At 35.3% G+C, this 18063-nt stretch overlaps 1 protein-coding gene across 1 annotated transcript in view; it reads left to right on the top strand.

Moving 5' to 3' along the window:
* Nucleotides 1-18063, top strand: part of LOC145276763 (uncharacterized) — a 281728-nt gene that overhangs the window by 33218 nt on the left and 230447 nt on the right. The window contains exons 2-3 of the mRNA XM_080128016.1: nucleotides 8502-8615; nucleotides 14622-14760. Of these exons, the coding sequence (XP_079984142.1) occupies nucleotides 8502-8615; nucleotides 14622-14760 (253 nt within the window). The remainder of the gene's footprint in view (nucleotides 1-8501; nucleotides 8616-14621; nucleotides 14761-18063) is intronic.

Raw genomic sequence — 18063 nt, 5'->3', positions numbered from 1 at the left:
AAGTAAATATTTGTTCATATTCCATTGTTGGTAGTGATTTTAAAAAGTAAATATTTGTTGATCTTCCATTGTTGGTAGTGATTTTAAAAAGTAAATATTTGTTGATCTTCCATTGTTGGTAGTGATTTTAAAAAGTAAATATTTGTTGATCTTCCATTGTTGGTAGTGATTTTAAAAAGTAAATATTTGTTGATATTCCATTGTTGGTAGTGATTTTAAAAAGTAAATATTTGTTGATCTTCCATTGTTGGTAGTGATTTTAAAAAGTAAATATTTGTTGATCTTCCATTGTTGGTAGTGATTTTAAAAAGTAAATATTTGTTGATCTTCCATTGTTGGTAGTGATTTTAAAAAGTAAATATTTGTTGATCTTCCATTGTTGGTAGTTATTTTAAAAAGTAAATATTTGTTGATCTTCCATTGTTGGTAGTGATTTTAAAAAGTAAATATTTGTTGATCTTCCATTGTTGGTAGTGATTTTAAAAAGTAAATATTTGTTGATCTTCCATTGTTGGTAGTAATTTTAAAAAGTAAATATTTGTTGATCTTCCATTGTTGGTAGTGATTTTAAAAAGTAAATATTTGTTGATCTTCCATTGTTGGTAGTGATTTTAAAAAGTAAATATTTGTTGATCTTCCATTGTTGGTAGTAATTTTAAAAAGTAAATATTTGTTGATCTTCCATTGTTGGTAGTGATTTTAAAAAGTAAATATTTGTTGATCTTCCATTGTTGGTAGTGATTTTAAAAAGTAAATATTTGTTGATCTTCCATTGTTGGTAGTGATTTTAAAAAGTAAATATTTGTTGATCTTCCATTGTTGGTAGTAATTTTAAAAAGTAAATATTTGTTGATCTTCCATTGTTGGTAGTGATTTTAAAAAGTAAATATTTGTTGATCTTCCATTGTTGGTAGTGATTTTAAAAAGTAAATATTTGTTGATATTCCATTGTTGGTAGTAATTTTAAAAAGTAAATATTTGTTGATCTTCCATTGTTGGTAGTGATTTTAAAAAGTAAATATTTGTTGATATTCCATTGTTGGTAGTGATTTTAAAAAGTAAATATTTGTTGATATTAAACAACCAGTAAAACTAGAAATCTATAGCTCATCACTACACACATTTGATAAAATATTTGCACTTTTAACATGTTTTTACAGTAATTGAGGGGGGGGGCAACTATAAATCTCTAAATATTGAAGTGTAAAGAATGGAAAACAGAAATTTTATTGGAATCTGGAATTTAGTATGGAGTCGGTGATTGTATTGGAATCTGGAATTTAGTATGGAGTCGGTGATTGTATTGGAATCTGGAATTTAGTATGGAGTCGGTGATTGTATTGGAATCTGGAATTTATGGAGTCGGTGATTGTATTGGAATCTGGAATTTAGTATGGAGTCGGTGATTGTATTGGAATCTGGAATTTAGTATGGAGTCGGTGATTGTATTGGAATCTGGAATTTAGTATGGAGTCGGTGATTGTATTGGAATCTGGAATTTATGGAGTCGGTGATTGTATTGGAATCTGGAATTTAGTATGGAGTCGGTGATTGTATTGGAATCTGGAATTTAGTATGGAGTCGGTGATTGTATTGGAATCTGGAATTTAGTATGGAGTCGGTGATTGTATTGGAATCTGGAATTTAGTATGGAGTCGGTGATTGTATTGGAATCTGGAATTTAGTATGGAGTCGGTGATTGTATTGGAATCTGGAATTTATGGAGTCGGTGATTGTATTGGAATCTGGAATTTAGTATGGAGTCGGTGATTGTATTGGAATCTGGAATTTAGTATGGAGTCGGTGATTGTATTGGAATCTGGAATTTAGTATGGAGTCGGTGATTGTATTGGAATCTGGAATTTAGTATGGAGTCGGTGATTGTATTGGAATCTGGAATTTAGTATGGAGTCGGTGATTGTATTGGAATCTGGAATTTATGGAGTCGGTGATTGTATTGGAATCTGGAATTTAGTATGGAGTCGGTGATTGTATTGGAATCTGGAATTTAGTATGGAGTCGGTGATTGTATTGGAATCTGGAATTTAGTATGGAGTCGGTGATTGTATTGGAATCTGGAATTTAGTATGGAGTCGGTGATTGTATTGGAATCTGGAATTTAGTATGGAGTCGGTGATTGTATTGGAATCTGGAATTTATGGAGTCGGTGATTGTATTGGAATCTGGAATTTAGTATGGAGTCGGTGATTGTATTGGAATCTGGAATTTAGTATGGAGTCGGTGATTGTATTGGAATCTGGAATTTAGTATGGAGTCGGTGATTGTATTGGAATCTGGAATTTAGTATGGAGTCGGTGATTGTATTGGAATCTGGAATTTATGGAGTCGGTGATTGTATTGGAATCTGGAATTTAGTATGGAGTCGGTGATTGTATTGGAATCTGGAATTTAGTATGGAGTCGGTGATTGTATTGGAATCTGGAATTTAGTATGGAGTCGGTGATTGTATTGGAATCTGGAATTTAGTATGGAGTCGGTGATTGTATTGGAATCTGGAATTTATGGAGTCGGTGATTGTATTGGAATCTGGAATTTAGTATGGAGTCGGTGATTGTATTGGAATCTGGAATTTAGTATGGAGTCGGTGATTGTATTGGAATCTGGAATTTAGTATGGAGTCGGTGATTGTATTGGAATCTGGAATTTAGTATGGAGTCGGTGATTGTATTGGAATCTGGAATTTAGTATGGAGTCGGTGATTGTATTGGAATCTGGAATTTATGGAGTCGGTGATTGTATTGGAATCTGGAATTTAGTATGGAGTCGGTGATTGTATTGGAATCTGGAATTTAGTATGGAGTCGGTGATTGTATTGGAATCTGGAATTTAGTATGGAGTCGGTGATTGTATTGGAATCTGGAATTTAGTATGGAGTCGGTGATTGTATTGGAATCTGGAATTTAGTATGGAGTCGGTGATTGTATTGGAATCTGGAATTTATGGAGTCGGTGATTGTATTGGAATCTGGAATTTAGTATGGAGTCGGTGATTGTATTGGAATCTGGAATTTAGTATGGAGTCGGTGATTGTATTGGAATCTGGAATTTAGTATGGAGTCGGTGATTGTATTGGAATCTGGAATTTAGTATGGAGTCGGTGATTGTATTGGAATCTGGAATTTATGGAGTCGGTGATTGTATTGGAATCTGGAATTTAGTATGGAGTCGGTGATTGTATTGGAATCTGGAATTTAGTATGGAGTCGGTGATTGTATTGGAATCTGGAATTTAGTATGGAGTCGGTGATTGTATTGGAATCTGGAATTTAGTATGGAGTCGGTGATTGTATTGGAATCTGGAATTTAGTATGGAGTCGGTGATTGTATTGGAATCTGGAATTTATGGAGTCGGTGATTGTATTGGAATCTGGAATTTAGTATGGAGTCGGTGATTGTATTGGAATCTGGAATTTAGTATGGAGTCGGTGATTGTATTGGAATCTGGAATTTAGTATGGAGTCGGTGATTGTATTGGAATCTGGAATTTAGTATGGAGTCGGTGATTGTATTGGAATCTGGAATTTAGTATGGAGTCGGTGATTGTATTGGAATCTGGAATTTAGTATGGAGTCGGTGATTGTATTGGAATCTGGAATTTAGTATGGAGTCGGTGATTGTATTGGAATCTGGAATTTATGGAGTCGGTGATTGTATTGGAATCTGGAATTTAGTATGGAGTCGGTGATTGTATTGGAATCTGGAATTTAGTATGGAGTCGGTGATTGTATTGGAATCTGGAATTTATGGAGTCGGTGATTGTATTGGAATCTGGAATTTAGTATGGAGTCGGTGATTGTATTGGAATCTGGAATTTAGTATGGAGTCGGTGATTGTATTGGAATCTGGAATTTATGGAGTCGGTGATTGTATTGGAATCTGGAATTTAGTATGGAGTCGGTGATTGTATTGGAATCTGGAATTTAGTATGGAGTCGGTGATTGTATTGGAATCTGGAATTTAGTATGGAGTCGGTGATTGTATTGGAATCTGGAATTTAGTATGGAGTCGGTGATTGTATTGGAATCTGGAATTTATGGAGTCGGTGATTGTATTGGAATCTGGAATTTAGTATGGAGTCGGTGATTGTATTGGAATCTGGAATTTAGTATGGAGTCGGTGATTGTATTGGAATCTGGAATTTAGTATGGAGTCGGTGATTGTATTGGAATCTGGAATTTAGTATGGAGTCGGTGATTGTATTGGAATCTGGAATTTAGTATGGAGTCGGTGATTGTATTGGAATCTGGAATTTATGGAGTCGGTGATTGTATTGGAATCTGGAATTTAGTATGGAGTCGGTGATTGTATTGGAATCTGGAATTTAGTATGGAGTCGGTGATTGTATTGGAATCTGGAATTTAGTATGGAGTCGGTGATTGTATTGGAATCTGGAATTTAGTATGGAGTCGGTGATTGTATTGGAATCTGGAATTTATGGAATCGGTGATTGTATTGGAATCTGGAATTTAGTATGGAGTCGGTGATTGTATTGGAATCTGGAATTTATGGAGTCGGTGATTGTATTGGAATCTGGAATTTAGTATGGAGTCGGTGATTGTATTGGAATCTGGAATTTAGTATGGAGTCGGTGATTGTATTGGAATCTGGAATTTAGTATGGAGTCGGTGATTGTATTGGAATCTGGAATTTAGTATGGAGTCGGTGATTGTATTGGAATCTGGAATTTATGGAGTCGGTGATTGTATTGGAATCTGGAATTTAGTATGGAGTCGGTGATTGTATTGGAATCTGGAATTTAGTATGGAGTCGGTGATTGTATTGGAATCTGGAATTTAGTATGGAGTCGGTGATTGTATTGGAATCTGGAATTTATGGAGTCGGTGATTGTATTGGAATCTGGAATTTAGTATGGAGTCGGTGATTGTATTGGAATCTGGAATTTAGTATGGAGTCGGTGATTGTATTGGAATCTGGAATTTAGTATGGAGTCGGTGATTGTATTGGAATCTGGAATTTATGGAGTCGGTGATTGTATTGGAATCTGGAATTTAGTATGGAGTCGGTGATTGTATTGGAATCTGGAATTTAGTATGGAGTCGGTGATTGTATTGGAATCTGGAATTTAGTATGGAGTCGGTGATTGTATTGGAATCTGGAATTTAGTATGGAGTCGGTGATTGTATTGGAATCTGGAATTTATGGAGTCGGTGATTGTATTGGAATCTGGAATTTAGTATGGAGTCGGTGATTGTATTGGAATCTGGAATTTAGTATGGAGTCGGTGATTGTATTGGAATCTGGAATTTAGTATGGAGTCGGTGATTGTATTGGAATCTGGAATTTAGTATGGAGTCGGTGATTGTATTGGAATCTGGAATTTAGTATGGAGTCGGTGATTGTATTGGAATCTGGAATTTAGTATGGAGTCGGTGATTGTATTGGAATCTGGAATTTAGTATGGAGTCGGTGATTGTATTGGAATCTGGAATTTAGTATGGAGTCGGTGATTGTATTGGAATCTGGAATTTAGTATGGAGTCGGTGATTGTATTGGAATCTGGAATTTAGTATGGAGTCGGTGATTGTATTGGAATCTGGAATTTAGTATGGAGTCGGTGATTGTATTGGAATCTGGAATTTAGTATGGAGTCGGTGATTGTATTGGAATCTGGAATTTAGTATGGAGTCGGTGATTGTATTGGAATCTGGAATTTAGTATGGAGTCGGTGATTGTATTGGAATCTGGAATTTAGTATGGAGTCGGTGATTGTATTGGAATCTGGAATTTAGTATGGAGTCGGTGATTGTATTGGAATCTGGAATTTATGGAGTCGGTGATTGTATTGGAATCTGGAATTTAGTATGGAGTCGGTGATTGTATTGGAATCTGGAATTTAGTATGGAGTCGGTGATTGTATTGGAATCTGGAATTTATGGAGTCGGTGATTGTATTGGAATCTGGAATTTAGTATGGAGTCGGTGATTGTATTGGAATCTGGAATTTAGTATGGAGTCGGTGATTGTATTGGAATCTGGAATTTAGTATGGAGTCGGTGATTGTATTGGAATCTGGAATTTAGTATGGAGTCGGTGATTGTATTGGAATCTGGAATTTATGGAGTCGGTGATTGTATTGGAATCTGGAATTTAGTATGGAGTCGGTGATTGTATTGGAATCTGGAATTTAGTATGGAGTCGGTGATTGTATTGGAATCTGGAATTTAGTATGGAGTCGGTGATTGTATTGGAATCTGGAATTTAGTATGGAGTCGGTGATTGTATTGGAATCTGGAATTTAGTATGGAGTCGGTGATTGTATTGGAATCTGGAATTTATGGAGTCGGTGATTGTATTGGAATCTGGAATTTAGTATGGAGTCGGTGATTGTATTGGAATCTGGAATTTAGTATGGAGTCGGTGATTGTATTGGAATCTGGAATTTAGTATGGAGTCGGTGATTGTATTGGAATCTGGAATTTAGTATGGAGTCGGTGATTGTATTGGAATCTGGAATTTATGGAGTCGGTGATTGTATTGGAATCTGGAATTTAGTATGGAGTCGGTGATTGTATTGGAATCTGGAATTTAGTATGGAGTCGGTGATTGTATTGGAATCTGGAATTTAGTATGGAGTCGGTGATTGTATTGGAATCTGGAATTTAGTATGGAGTCGGTGATTGTATTGGAATCTGGAATTTATGGAGTCGGTGATTGTATTGGAATCTGGAATTTAGTATGGAGTCGGTGATTGTATTGGAATCTGGAATTTAGTATGGAGTCGGTGATTGTATTGGAATCTGGAATTTAGTATGGAGTCGGTGATTGTATTGGAATCTGGAATTTAGTATGGAGTCGGTGATTGTATTGGAATCTGGAATTTAGTATGGAGTCGGTGATTGTATTGGAATCTGGAATTTAGTATGGAGTCGGTGATTGTATTGGAATCTGGAATTTAGTATGGAGTCGGTGATTGTATTGGAATCGGGTGATTGTATTGGAATCGGAAAGTTTTTAGGTATCATTAATTGTATTTGAATCGGAAATCTTATTGGAATCGGAAATCGTATTGGAATCGGAAATTTTATTGGAATCATGAATTTAGTATGGAATCGGTTATTGTATTGGGATCAGGAAAAATAATGTTATCGTCTTATCACTATCTTGTAATAAAATATTTTTTCAAATAGAATTTTTAAATTTTAATACATTGCATTTTTAATTGCGTTAAATAATCAAGTGATACTGAATAAGAAAATTAATGATTAGAGTATGTAAAAAGCCAATAGAATGCCGCATTTAAAAAAAAAAATATGCATTTATTTACAAAATAGTAGACAGCCCAGTGTTGCCCAGTTGTACAATATGTTAAACATGTTTTTATGCAGATTACATATGTATTATTATTATAGAATCAAACCTCTATTGATTATCATATATTATGAGGAATAATTTGCCCACTGGACTAATTTGCAAAAATAAAATTAAAAAAATAATAATGTTGTTCCTCAAATTCTTTCAGTATTTGTTTATGATATCACGTCAGCTGATATTTTGGTTTGATGTTGATTGCCCTGGAAAAGTAATTTCTGATTAATGTTTAAAAATATGCAAACAAAGAAATGGTTTGTGGTGGTTTTAAATGTTATCTCTTTTTATCGTAAATTGAAGTCATTAATAAGAAAAAATTAAATTAAAATGGTGAGGTATTTTCGGGCTTGAACAGGAGATCATTCGATCTGTAGTCAAATGCTCTACCACTAAACTATATCACCAGATTATAATAAATCTGATTATTATTTTTAAGGAGAAATGATTTGCTGAAATTTTATTATCTCCCTTGCTGATGTAACAAAATATTCATCTGTTAAAATTCTTTTTATCTATAAGGGAAAAAAGCTATTTTTAATCTATATAAATAAAACAGTAGATGTATGTAAATATTTAACCGATAAACTTTGAAACTACTGGTCACATAACCCTGACATTAATAGGATATAGTAATCATACACCTAGGATGGGTTTTAACGAGTAAATCTTTGTTTGAATTCATAAATATCATGTATAGATATGTCAGCAAGTTGAAATGCAAAATGTTTATTTCAATTTATCGACACATTTCTATTTTTGCGCATACGCAAATTCATTCATAACTTGAAGTCATCTTGTGATAGCTCAAACGGTAAGGAACGTGGCTGGAGCGCTAAATGTTTTGGTTTTGATTCTAGTTAATTGCACCCAAGTTATTTTTAATTTTTGAAATCAGTACTGTATATTAGGTACAATATAATATTCAATATAGAATTGACTTTGTAATAATAAATACTGAATCTTAATGAATTAAAATATATCTAAGCATATTTTATGACCAGGCAAGGCCCCACCCTACTAGTTTAAAATAAATAAATGCTTATTTAAATAAAAATTTGTGTTGTATTGGCTTTTTAATTTACAAATTCAAATTCACAAAACACTTATAGCGATGAAAAGGAAAATATCTCTAATATAAATTTTATGTTTTCTAGATGGCTACTTCCCGACAGATCCAGGTGATGAGGATTAGAGTGATGGAAAAGTTGGATGATATCCTCTCTCAGCAGAAAACAATCATTGCAACCATTAACGCCATGTCCTGTCAGGTAAGAAATACCTAGATTATGAATGATATGCTTTTACTTTGGTAAATTTTGTCTACTTAGAAATTTAATATGAAAAAGGGGTAAATTGCATTTCTCCCTATTAGTGGCCTGGCAAGGTCACAGGGGAGACAACCGAAGCAGCAAAACTAAAGCTGGCTTGCCAGGACACTATATAAATGTAGGCAAATTTGGGCATATTTTATTGATTTGAAAATAGTTTCGTTTTTACCAATTGTCATGGCATTTAAAGCATACAATAGTATAATCTTCAAAAAGCCTGCAAATTTTCATATGGTTTCGTCCCATAGAACCAAAGATATGAACATTTCATTATTCAATACCAGTATAAATATATCCATATATGATGATTGTGACGTCTTGTCAGACAAGTGCCAATCCCTCAGTCACTGAAAGTCCATGTGCGCGAGGATGACTTTTCAGTCCTGCCAGCGACTTGCACACCCTCAAGCAGACATGATACTGAAGACAGCCATTGGTTTGGATGAACAGAACCCATATGATTGTGCGCGTTCACGTGATGTTAATCACGTGCAAACGTACAATGATATGTGTACCACCCAATCATGGAAATCTTTGGATTTGTGAGGTATGTGACCGGGCTCTGTTGTAAAAGGTATAACTAGACCTACCTTGGACAACAGAGCCTGGTCACATATCTCACAGATCCAAAGATTTCCATGATTGGGTGGCAAGGTTTGACATTTCCTACATGCTCTTGAGCTTCACTCAGTCTATCCTGGCCGCTTCAAAGTGTTTTGCGCCCCTGTATATTAGTGTCCTGCACTGCTTGTGATCATACGCTAGGGACTTCAACTGTCAACAGAAACATGAAAGCTTATCAGACTCTCCTTGATGCTATTACGAAAATGAGTTTTGGGTTTGTGCTGGGTTCTTTGCCAAGAAGGAGCTCACAATTATATATATATATATATATATATATATATATATATATATATGATTGTTGAGCTGGATTAAATCCGACGATATGAAATAAAATGGAGGTGGAAGGACCTGGATACTCAACGTTTCGCCCGATTTATGCGGGCTTCTTCAAGAGGGATGGTCATTGACGAGAGAGTCGGAGGATTGGGGCTATATATAATGATGAGGGAGAGCAGTGTGTTTTCCTTATGTAAATTAGATGTCATATGTAAATGTATATACATTTTATGAGAGAAAAAAAACTAAATTAGAGTAAACTAGTGTAGTGGATTACGTCTAAAAGATAAAATATCGTAGAGATTAAAAAAAAAAATTGTGTTTGGAAATATAGCGGTGATAGATTAAATAAATAAAATGACATGAGATCACGAAAGAATCTTTTTTTAAATTGGAAATAATTGAATTGTACACGTAAAATTGTAACACGTAAAATTATAACTAATACCAACATTAACACCAAAGCCGGAATATATTCCATACCCTGCCTTGATTGTGGAAGAATATACGTAGGAGAAACTCAACGTAATTTAAATAAAAGAATATATGAACACAAAAGAGATGTAAAAAACAACAATACACTCAACGCCATATTTTGTCACATCATGGAAAACGACCACCAGTTTGATTTTAACAAAACAACTTTCCTTAAACACATACATAACAGATCCACACGACGTTTAATTGAGTCAGCTATAATTTCCCATTCCAGCAATATAATTAAGCAAAGAAAAGGTTTTTTCCACGTTGCTCCCTTTCTGTCGAAAATAATTATTAAAGAAAACAACTTAGACACCGGTTAAAAGCGATACAAAAAAAAAAAAAAAATTCGTAATTTCACTTAATTTTATTTTTATTTTACTTATTTACTGTATTTTATCATTATCTATTTTTAGACTCCATTTTATCACCTCCTATTCTTATTTTTAGACACCATCTTTTAAGGTACTACGCTATTTTATCCCAATTCAATTATTTCTAATTTAAAAAAAGATTCTTTCGTGATCTCATGTCATTTTATTTATTTAATCTATCACCGCTATATTTCCAAACACAATTTTTTTTTTTAATCTCTACGATATTTTATCTTTTAGACGTAATCCACTACACTAATTTACTCTAATTTAGTTTTTTTTTCTCTCATAAAATGTATATACATGTACATATGACATCTAATTTACATAAGGAAAACACGCTGCTCTCCCCCATCATTATATATAGCCCCAATCCTCCGACTCTCTTGTCAATGACCATCCCTCTTGAAGAAGCCCGCATAAATCGGGCGAAACGTTGAGTATCCAGGTCCTTCCACCTCCATTTTATTTCATATATATATATATATATATAGTGATGTAAAGGTTATGAGGGTTTTTTGCTTTTACGTTGCAACTTTTAAAAAAATATTAAAAAAACACAATCTTAAAAATCCTTAAAAAACCAAGCAGCATTAGCAAACTATATTTGGCATCTCAAAGATATGAATATCCCTTTTAACATAAAATGGAAAATACTAGGCTCTTTTAAAACAAATAAACCCAGTGACAAATTCTGCATCCTTTGTAGATTTGAAGTTCTTGCTATATTAAAATTCAATGACAATAAAGCAACATGTTTAAATCGAAAAGATGAAATATTTTCAGCATCCATACATAGACGTTGGATGAAGTTTGACAAATTTAAACCCCCATAAAAAAATATTAATCCGATCATTATTGTTTGTAATTATTAATGATATTATTTAATAAGCATTATCATTTTACTTATTTTGTTAGTATGTTTACTATTATTATTATTATTATAACTATCATCATTATTTTATATTATCATCTATGTTACTATTATTATTATTATTAACATTATATTTTTACTATCTTACCATCACAATAAATAAATTTATCCCTAAAATAATTACTATATTAAATACCACGTTATCTCCCTTAGATCATTAAGTTTTTTTTATTTTATTTCATTTTTCAAAAAAGTTGCAGTTGTCTCCCTTGGATTGTAAATTTTGCGTCCACTAAAAAGACGTTTTAGTTGTTCATTAGCCCAGTGTTTTTAAATTAAAAGAAACGCTAAATAGTTATTTCAACCATTCGGAGACAAGATACAGCAGCATCCCCAAAGATATACTGACTGAACTTAAAGCAAGTTTCATAATGAAAATCAATAAGGTATTTAAATAAAATTTAGTTTTTTTATTCTGAAAAATTTTTTTTTTCTCCTAATTTTATTCCTAATTTTCTATTTTCATTATCAACATAAAATTAATAACTTCGTTCTTATGTTTTTAGATATTTGCATAAATATCTGCCTTACTACAAAAATCCTAGTTTTATTTTGATGTCTTAAGATTCTTTCCCCTCCCCCATTTTTACTGATGAAATTATATTCGAAGACGAAACCTTTGTCAATTATTGCAATAATTATTGACAATAATTATTGTCAATTTAATAAAATGAATATCGTTTCTGAAACGTTCGTACACTCAAGTTGATTTTGTCTTTCCTTTTGAAATGATTCATAATTTACAATTATTAATCTTTTTACTCAATATAAGTGTGTATATATATATATATATATATGTGTCAGGTCATGTCATATGCTACTGATACCATGTAACCCAGTACTACCTGCCTCATGGTCGGGTCACCGGCGACTAAACTGGTTCCCCCACCAGACTTGTTTGGTGGGGAGGGTGGCTAGTCTCCCTGAAGGATTAAAAACAAGACCTTCCAAAGGGCGAATGAACCCTTTTTCGGAGTCAACGGCCAACTAGCACCATGTGTGTTTGTGTGGAGAGGGCTCCCATAAGCCGTGGTGAAGGCAACCTTTCTAGGAGAAGCAAATCTCTGATTTAAAAAAACCATAAAGCGGGAGACCAGTACCCGCATTAAGCTGGTCTGCAGTTTAACTTGTTGCTGGCTATCTTGCTCTTGCTTGTTGCTGGATCTCAACATTTTGAACAGAGAGAGACTTAGCTGTCGTACAAAGCTAAGACTCTGTAACATCACCTGTGTATAGATACTCCCTCAGGCATTTGTCTATAAAAATGGTCCTGTGGCGATGGAAAAGTTATGACGCATGGAGGCTTGAAATGCTGGAAACATGTAATAATTGATCTCAATGACCGTCTTCAGTATCATGCCTGCGTGAGCGTGTGAATTCACCAGTAGGACTAAGAAAAAAAAAAAGTCATTTCTGGGCTCATGGACATTAAGTGTCTGAGGGAGTGGCACTCGTCTGACAAGACGTTTGCAATCATCATATATATATATATATACACACCACCTTTTTTGGGGCAATTTTATAAGTTTCAAATCTCAACGATTATTGATCAGAATGTAACAATTGAAAGCTCGTTGGAAAGGTAATAACCTGAATTGTGTCGTGGGCTATGTGACATTTGCTCTTAAGGTTGCACATTAAGAGGGTCATCCATCACCCAGAGCCTATTTTTGGCACATTTTTACAGCTATAAAATGTTTAATAGTCATTTGTTTTCCTAGTTTTGCATATGAATTGCAACAAAATATCAGGTATTTCCCCAAAACCTCTGCCCTTGATGGAGGGGAGACTAAAACTTGCTACTATGGTTTCAACTGATCTAAAATAACAGGAAGGGGAGACTTGATTCCAAATATTTCTCATGTGTTATATCTCTCCTCTTTGGTTTTCTATATATATAAAAGGCAAAATGTGTGTGTATCTATGTCCGCAGATGGTTTTTTTTCTCTAGGGACTGCTCGCTCGGCTCCCTCATTCTTAAAACTTTTTATATCACAGCTAAATCATAATATCTACGAGTTAACAACGGGGATAGTCTGTCTATTCAATTTGCCTGACTTTTGAAAGCTAAATATTCCACATTTTTGGATCGCTGCACGTTGCTTTTGTTTTTCGGTATAAAAAAAAGCGAAACTCTATTCGAACAGCCACCTTCTTGGCCCACGGCCGGTGTTATCGAGAAAGCGATGTAAACATTTAGTCAATGTCGACTTTTCACCGTCATATCAGACAGTTGTTTTCATTTCAAGATACTCCCCTAATAAACGGGGGAGCTACTTTTCCCTTCCCAAAGTTCGGTAAAAACTGTCCCGCACAAAATCTTAACTGCTGAACAGCCATTGCTTACGTCATGTTTCAAGGTCAAACATCACGCGACTTAACTTTCTTGCACATGTCAATTTCACTTTATAAACGTTAACTTAACACACTTATCAATTCCTCTCCCCTCGTGGCCAAGATTGTTAGGTTTCTGGCTTTTTTTCTCCTTTCGTTTCCACCTTCGCGTCAAGGCTTTGGGGTTCAAGCCTACCTTCCTACTGAAACTTTTTTTTCTCTTACACCTCCAAGCACCCGGCCATATTTTGATCTACCCCCCCCCTCTCCTCGCCCCACAACACACCTCCAAACACCTGGACAATACCAGGTACCCCCCCTCGCTAGTCTATAAATATAAAAGCAAAAATATGTATGTATGTACACTTTTTGCGTATATCTGCAAAAGGCTTTTTTCCGGGGACTGCTCGCTCCTTCTTAACACTTTTTATATGACCTCTAAATCGTAATATCTATGACTTAACAACGGGGGTTTCCTGTCTATTTAATTTGCCCGACTTTGAAACGTTAAATATTCCACATTTTTGGATCGCTTACTCTTTTTTTGACGTGACTCGCTTTTTAATCACTCTTACATTGCGACTGTCACTATAGCGCAGGTGTTCAGGCTCAGCCTATTAGCCTCAAGGCTTCGGGTTCGAGCCTACCTGCCAACCCCTCCCCTTTTTTTCCAATTTTTAAAATTGCTATCGGTAAATTTCTTTTTTGTTCTGATTTACCCCCCCCCAACACACACCTACAAACACCCGGGCAACACCAGGTACATCCCCCCCCCCCCAGCGCTAGTCATACATAAAGGAAATTTCACGGTGTATAAGGATTATTTGATATTGGGGATAGTCATAATCGTACCCTATTTCCAAAAGAGGGGAGTATAACATATTCTTTTTTTTTTTGTTTTTAATTATTATTTTTCCATTCCAGGTAAAGAAACGGGCCGATAGTGTTTTAAAATCTGTGAAAAATGATGTCAATTTATCAGATTATGTGGATGTCCTGCAAGACTTGGAAAGATGTTTCAACAATCTCATTGCCATTTCAGCTACAACAGATGATCTCTTCAGTAAGTAACCAGCATCTGCATCTCCCCCTACCCCTACACACACTGTCAGCAACATAATCTGTAAAAATTCTTTTCATGGACTCTCATCACTCTAAATCGCTTCACAATAGAAATACTGAAGAACAATAAAAGTGAAGTAACTGATTTGCCTTGTCGTTGCTTGTGGTAGCGCTATGCTGGAAGTTAGGAAGTATGCTAGCTGACTATAACCAAATATGTTATGGTATATCTTTCTTGCGGTCTCTCCATCTTACTGGATTCTAGGATAAGAATTCATCTAGTCTGGTGGAGTATCCAGCTTCATGCTCTTACTATAGGTATTACTATCTATATAAAAGCCAAGTACGTCCAAGGATGGAGTACTGCTGCCACATCTGGGCAGGAGCTGCTAAAAACAGCCTATCCTGCCTTGACAGAGTACAAAGTAGGCTTTGTGGCTTAGTGGAGGATGCTCTTTTCTCTTCCCTGCAACTTCTCTCCCACAGGAGAGATGTTACGAGCCTGTCTTTGTTTTATTGTTACTTCCATGGCAAGTGCTCGTCTGAGCTCCAATCTCTGGTCACCCCCTCGCCAATCTTTCACGATAAACACCCGTCTAGCTGAAACCACTGTCAAAAATTTTCCCCGCTCTTTAGCAGTGCCAAAACCAAAACGTAGATTCCATGAACAAAGCTTCTTTCTTAGAAGTGCACGCCTGTGGAGCTCTCTTGCATTTGCCTGTTTCCCACCTGACTACAACCTGGATGTCTTCAAGTCCAACATAAACAAATTCCTGATGAACCGCCCCCTTAAGTAAGACACTTTATCAAATCTCCAATACTAACGATTACTACGAATACTATCCCATTGATTGCTGTACACGCAATAACCCTTATCCCCAAGTGGCTTCCGGGCCTTGATAAGTAGTGACTACCTTGTAAAAAAAAAACATTCCTTGTAAAAGCCAGTGTGGGTTAGCCATACCGAAGAGATCTTATTTGGGCTTACGTGATTTTGAATATTTAGTCAGTTTAATTGTAGAGAAACGGCCTTGTGTAATCTCGCGAGATTCACGTGGATGAATGTAATATAAAGCAGGTCACTTGGAGGTGTGGCAAGAGAGCTTTGGCTGTTCAGGTGACGTTACAAGACAGACGGTTACTCAGTGCATTGGGACGAGTGAAGGAGGTTCCAGTTCAACATGATAATCTTTCATATTGTCAACCACAAAAAATCGGGCTGTTTTCTATTTCTTTTGGGGTATCTTTCGACTTTATCATCATCATCATCATCATCATCATCATCATCATGGATAGTCTTGTCCCCGTCATCTTCATTGTCTTCATCTGTTTTAATAATTTGAGGAAATATAATTTCATCCTCTTCATATGACAGGGTTTCATCTTTAAAATTAAACGTGTCTGTGAAATTTACACATCGGATTTTTAAAATTTTATTTTTCTCTGGAAAAAATACTAAATTGGCTGGACTGTTTTTATCGTATTCAACAAATATACCTCTATCGGTTTTAATATTTAATTTACTCTTTTTATCTATATATGCGAAACAAGTTGAACCAAATATTTGGCTTAAATTTGGTTTTGTACCACAGAAGCTTCATATGGGGTTTTAGATTGTGTTTTGTTAAAGCACCTGTTTCGTATATAGGCAGCTGTCATAAGTGCATACGTCCAGAGGCTTTTGGAGAGTTTTAATTCAATGAGTAGACATCTTGCCATTTCAAAAAGTGTCTGCCAAGCTCTTTCCGCATTCCCGTTTTGGTGTGGCGATCTAGGGGCCAATTTTTTATGCTTGATATGATGGTTAATTAGTAGATCCAAAAAGAATGGAAAGCACGGCTGGCTTTGCTCTTGTTTCTGGGATCTCTTTGCTCTTAATTGGTTCTGGCCTTTTGTTGGTGGTCATTGTTCAGCTGACCAGAGAAGACAACATCAAACTTATCTCTGGATATTGTTTCTCTCACAAAGCTGATCCCATCAGGACCCTTCCCTCAAATGAGGCATTTACTGGTTTAAAATAAAGGAAATATTGCCTGAGTGGTCCAACTGGACCGAAATGTTTTCGGCTCTCTGCACTCGTCTCCCTCTTCTAGCGAAGCATCTATCACTGGAACATCCGCCATTCACTTGCATTAGCAAAACACGTGCTGCATGTATTAAAAACAAAAATAAAGAAAAATCTGTATGCTGTACATATCCATGACGAAACAAAAATATCACATTCCAAAAATCATGTAAATTGATTAAGTAGTTTTATTTTTATTATAAGAAAATTATTTTTTAAACAATTACTGGTAATTTGTAGACATGACAACATGTCTTGCAAGTTTGAATTATTGTTTAGTTTACCTTCAGTAAGTTTCCAGACATTTTTGTACAGGCATTTAAAATTGTTGTAGACTCTTGAAAATTTAGTATGTTATTACTTACTTATGAGATGACTGACCAATTTTTATGATTTCAGATTCAGATGAACAGCTACAGCAGGAATTGGAATACACCCTACTAAAGCCTGATTGTCATAGCTGGTGAATTTCAAAAATGCAATCTGGATGTGAAGATACTTGAGAAGAACGATATGCAATAAAAGTATGTTTTAAACTTGGAAAAAATGCCACAGACACATATGGAATGCTTCAGACTGCTTTTGGACCATCTTGCATGAATTGAGCATCAGTTTTTGCATAGCATAAGAGATTCAAGGAAGGCAGTCTGTGAGGGATGATGAGAGGTGTGGGAGGAGTAAGAAAGTTGGAACACCAGAGTTGATTGGCCAAATAAATAATTTCATGGATAAGGACCGTCGTGTGTCTATAGAGACAATAAGTGCACAGTTTGATGTCAGTGTGGGAACTGTACAACCAAAATAATTTGTGAAGAACTGAAGATGCAGAAGTTTGTTCCAAGGGTGCAGTGCACAACTCCATCCTTGTCACAGACTATTTGATGAAGATGGAAATTAAGACAGTTCCTCACCTTCCCTATAGTCGAGAACTTGCTCACTGTGACTTCTGCTTATTCTCTAAGCTCACGAAAAACCTCGGAGGTGGTTATGAGACAATTGAGATGAAAGAGGCTGTGATGAGGGTAATTGACATGCTCACACAAGTTGTTGGAACAGTACAAGTGCATTGCAGCCGGAAGAGATCACTTCATGTAACTTCATGTGTATACTATCAATAAAAATGCCCACATGAAAAAAGTCTGGAAACTTATTGAAGGCACCTTGTATATCCTGTTTCTTGAAATTTTTATCAAAATGGTGACATGAAACTATCACCCCTTGGATACTCGTAAAATTTGA

This window comes from Euprymna scolopes, chromosome 5 (assembly GCF_053919585.1).
Source record: "Euprymna scolopes isolate OS-2025 chromosome 5, ASM5391958v1, whole genome shotgun sequence".
Taxonomy (NCBI): domain Eukaryota; kingdom Metazoa; phylum Mollusca; class Cephalopoda; order Sepiida; family Sepiolidae; genus Euprymna; species Euprymna scolopes.
Note: the sequence above shows the minus strand (reverse complement) of the source record. Positions and strands in the feature narration are given on the sequence as shown.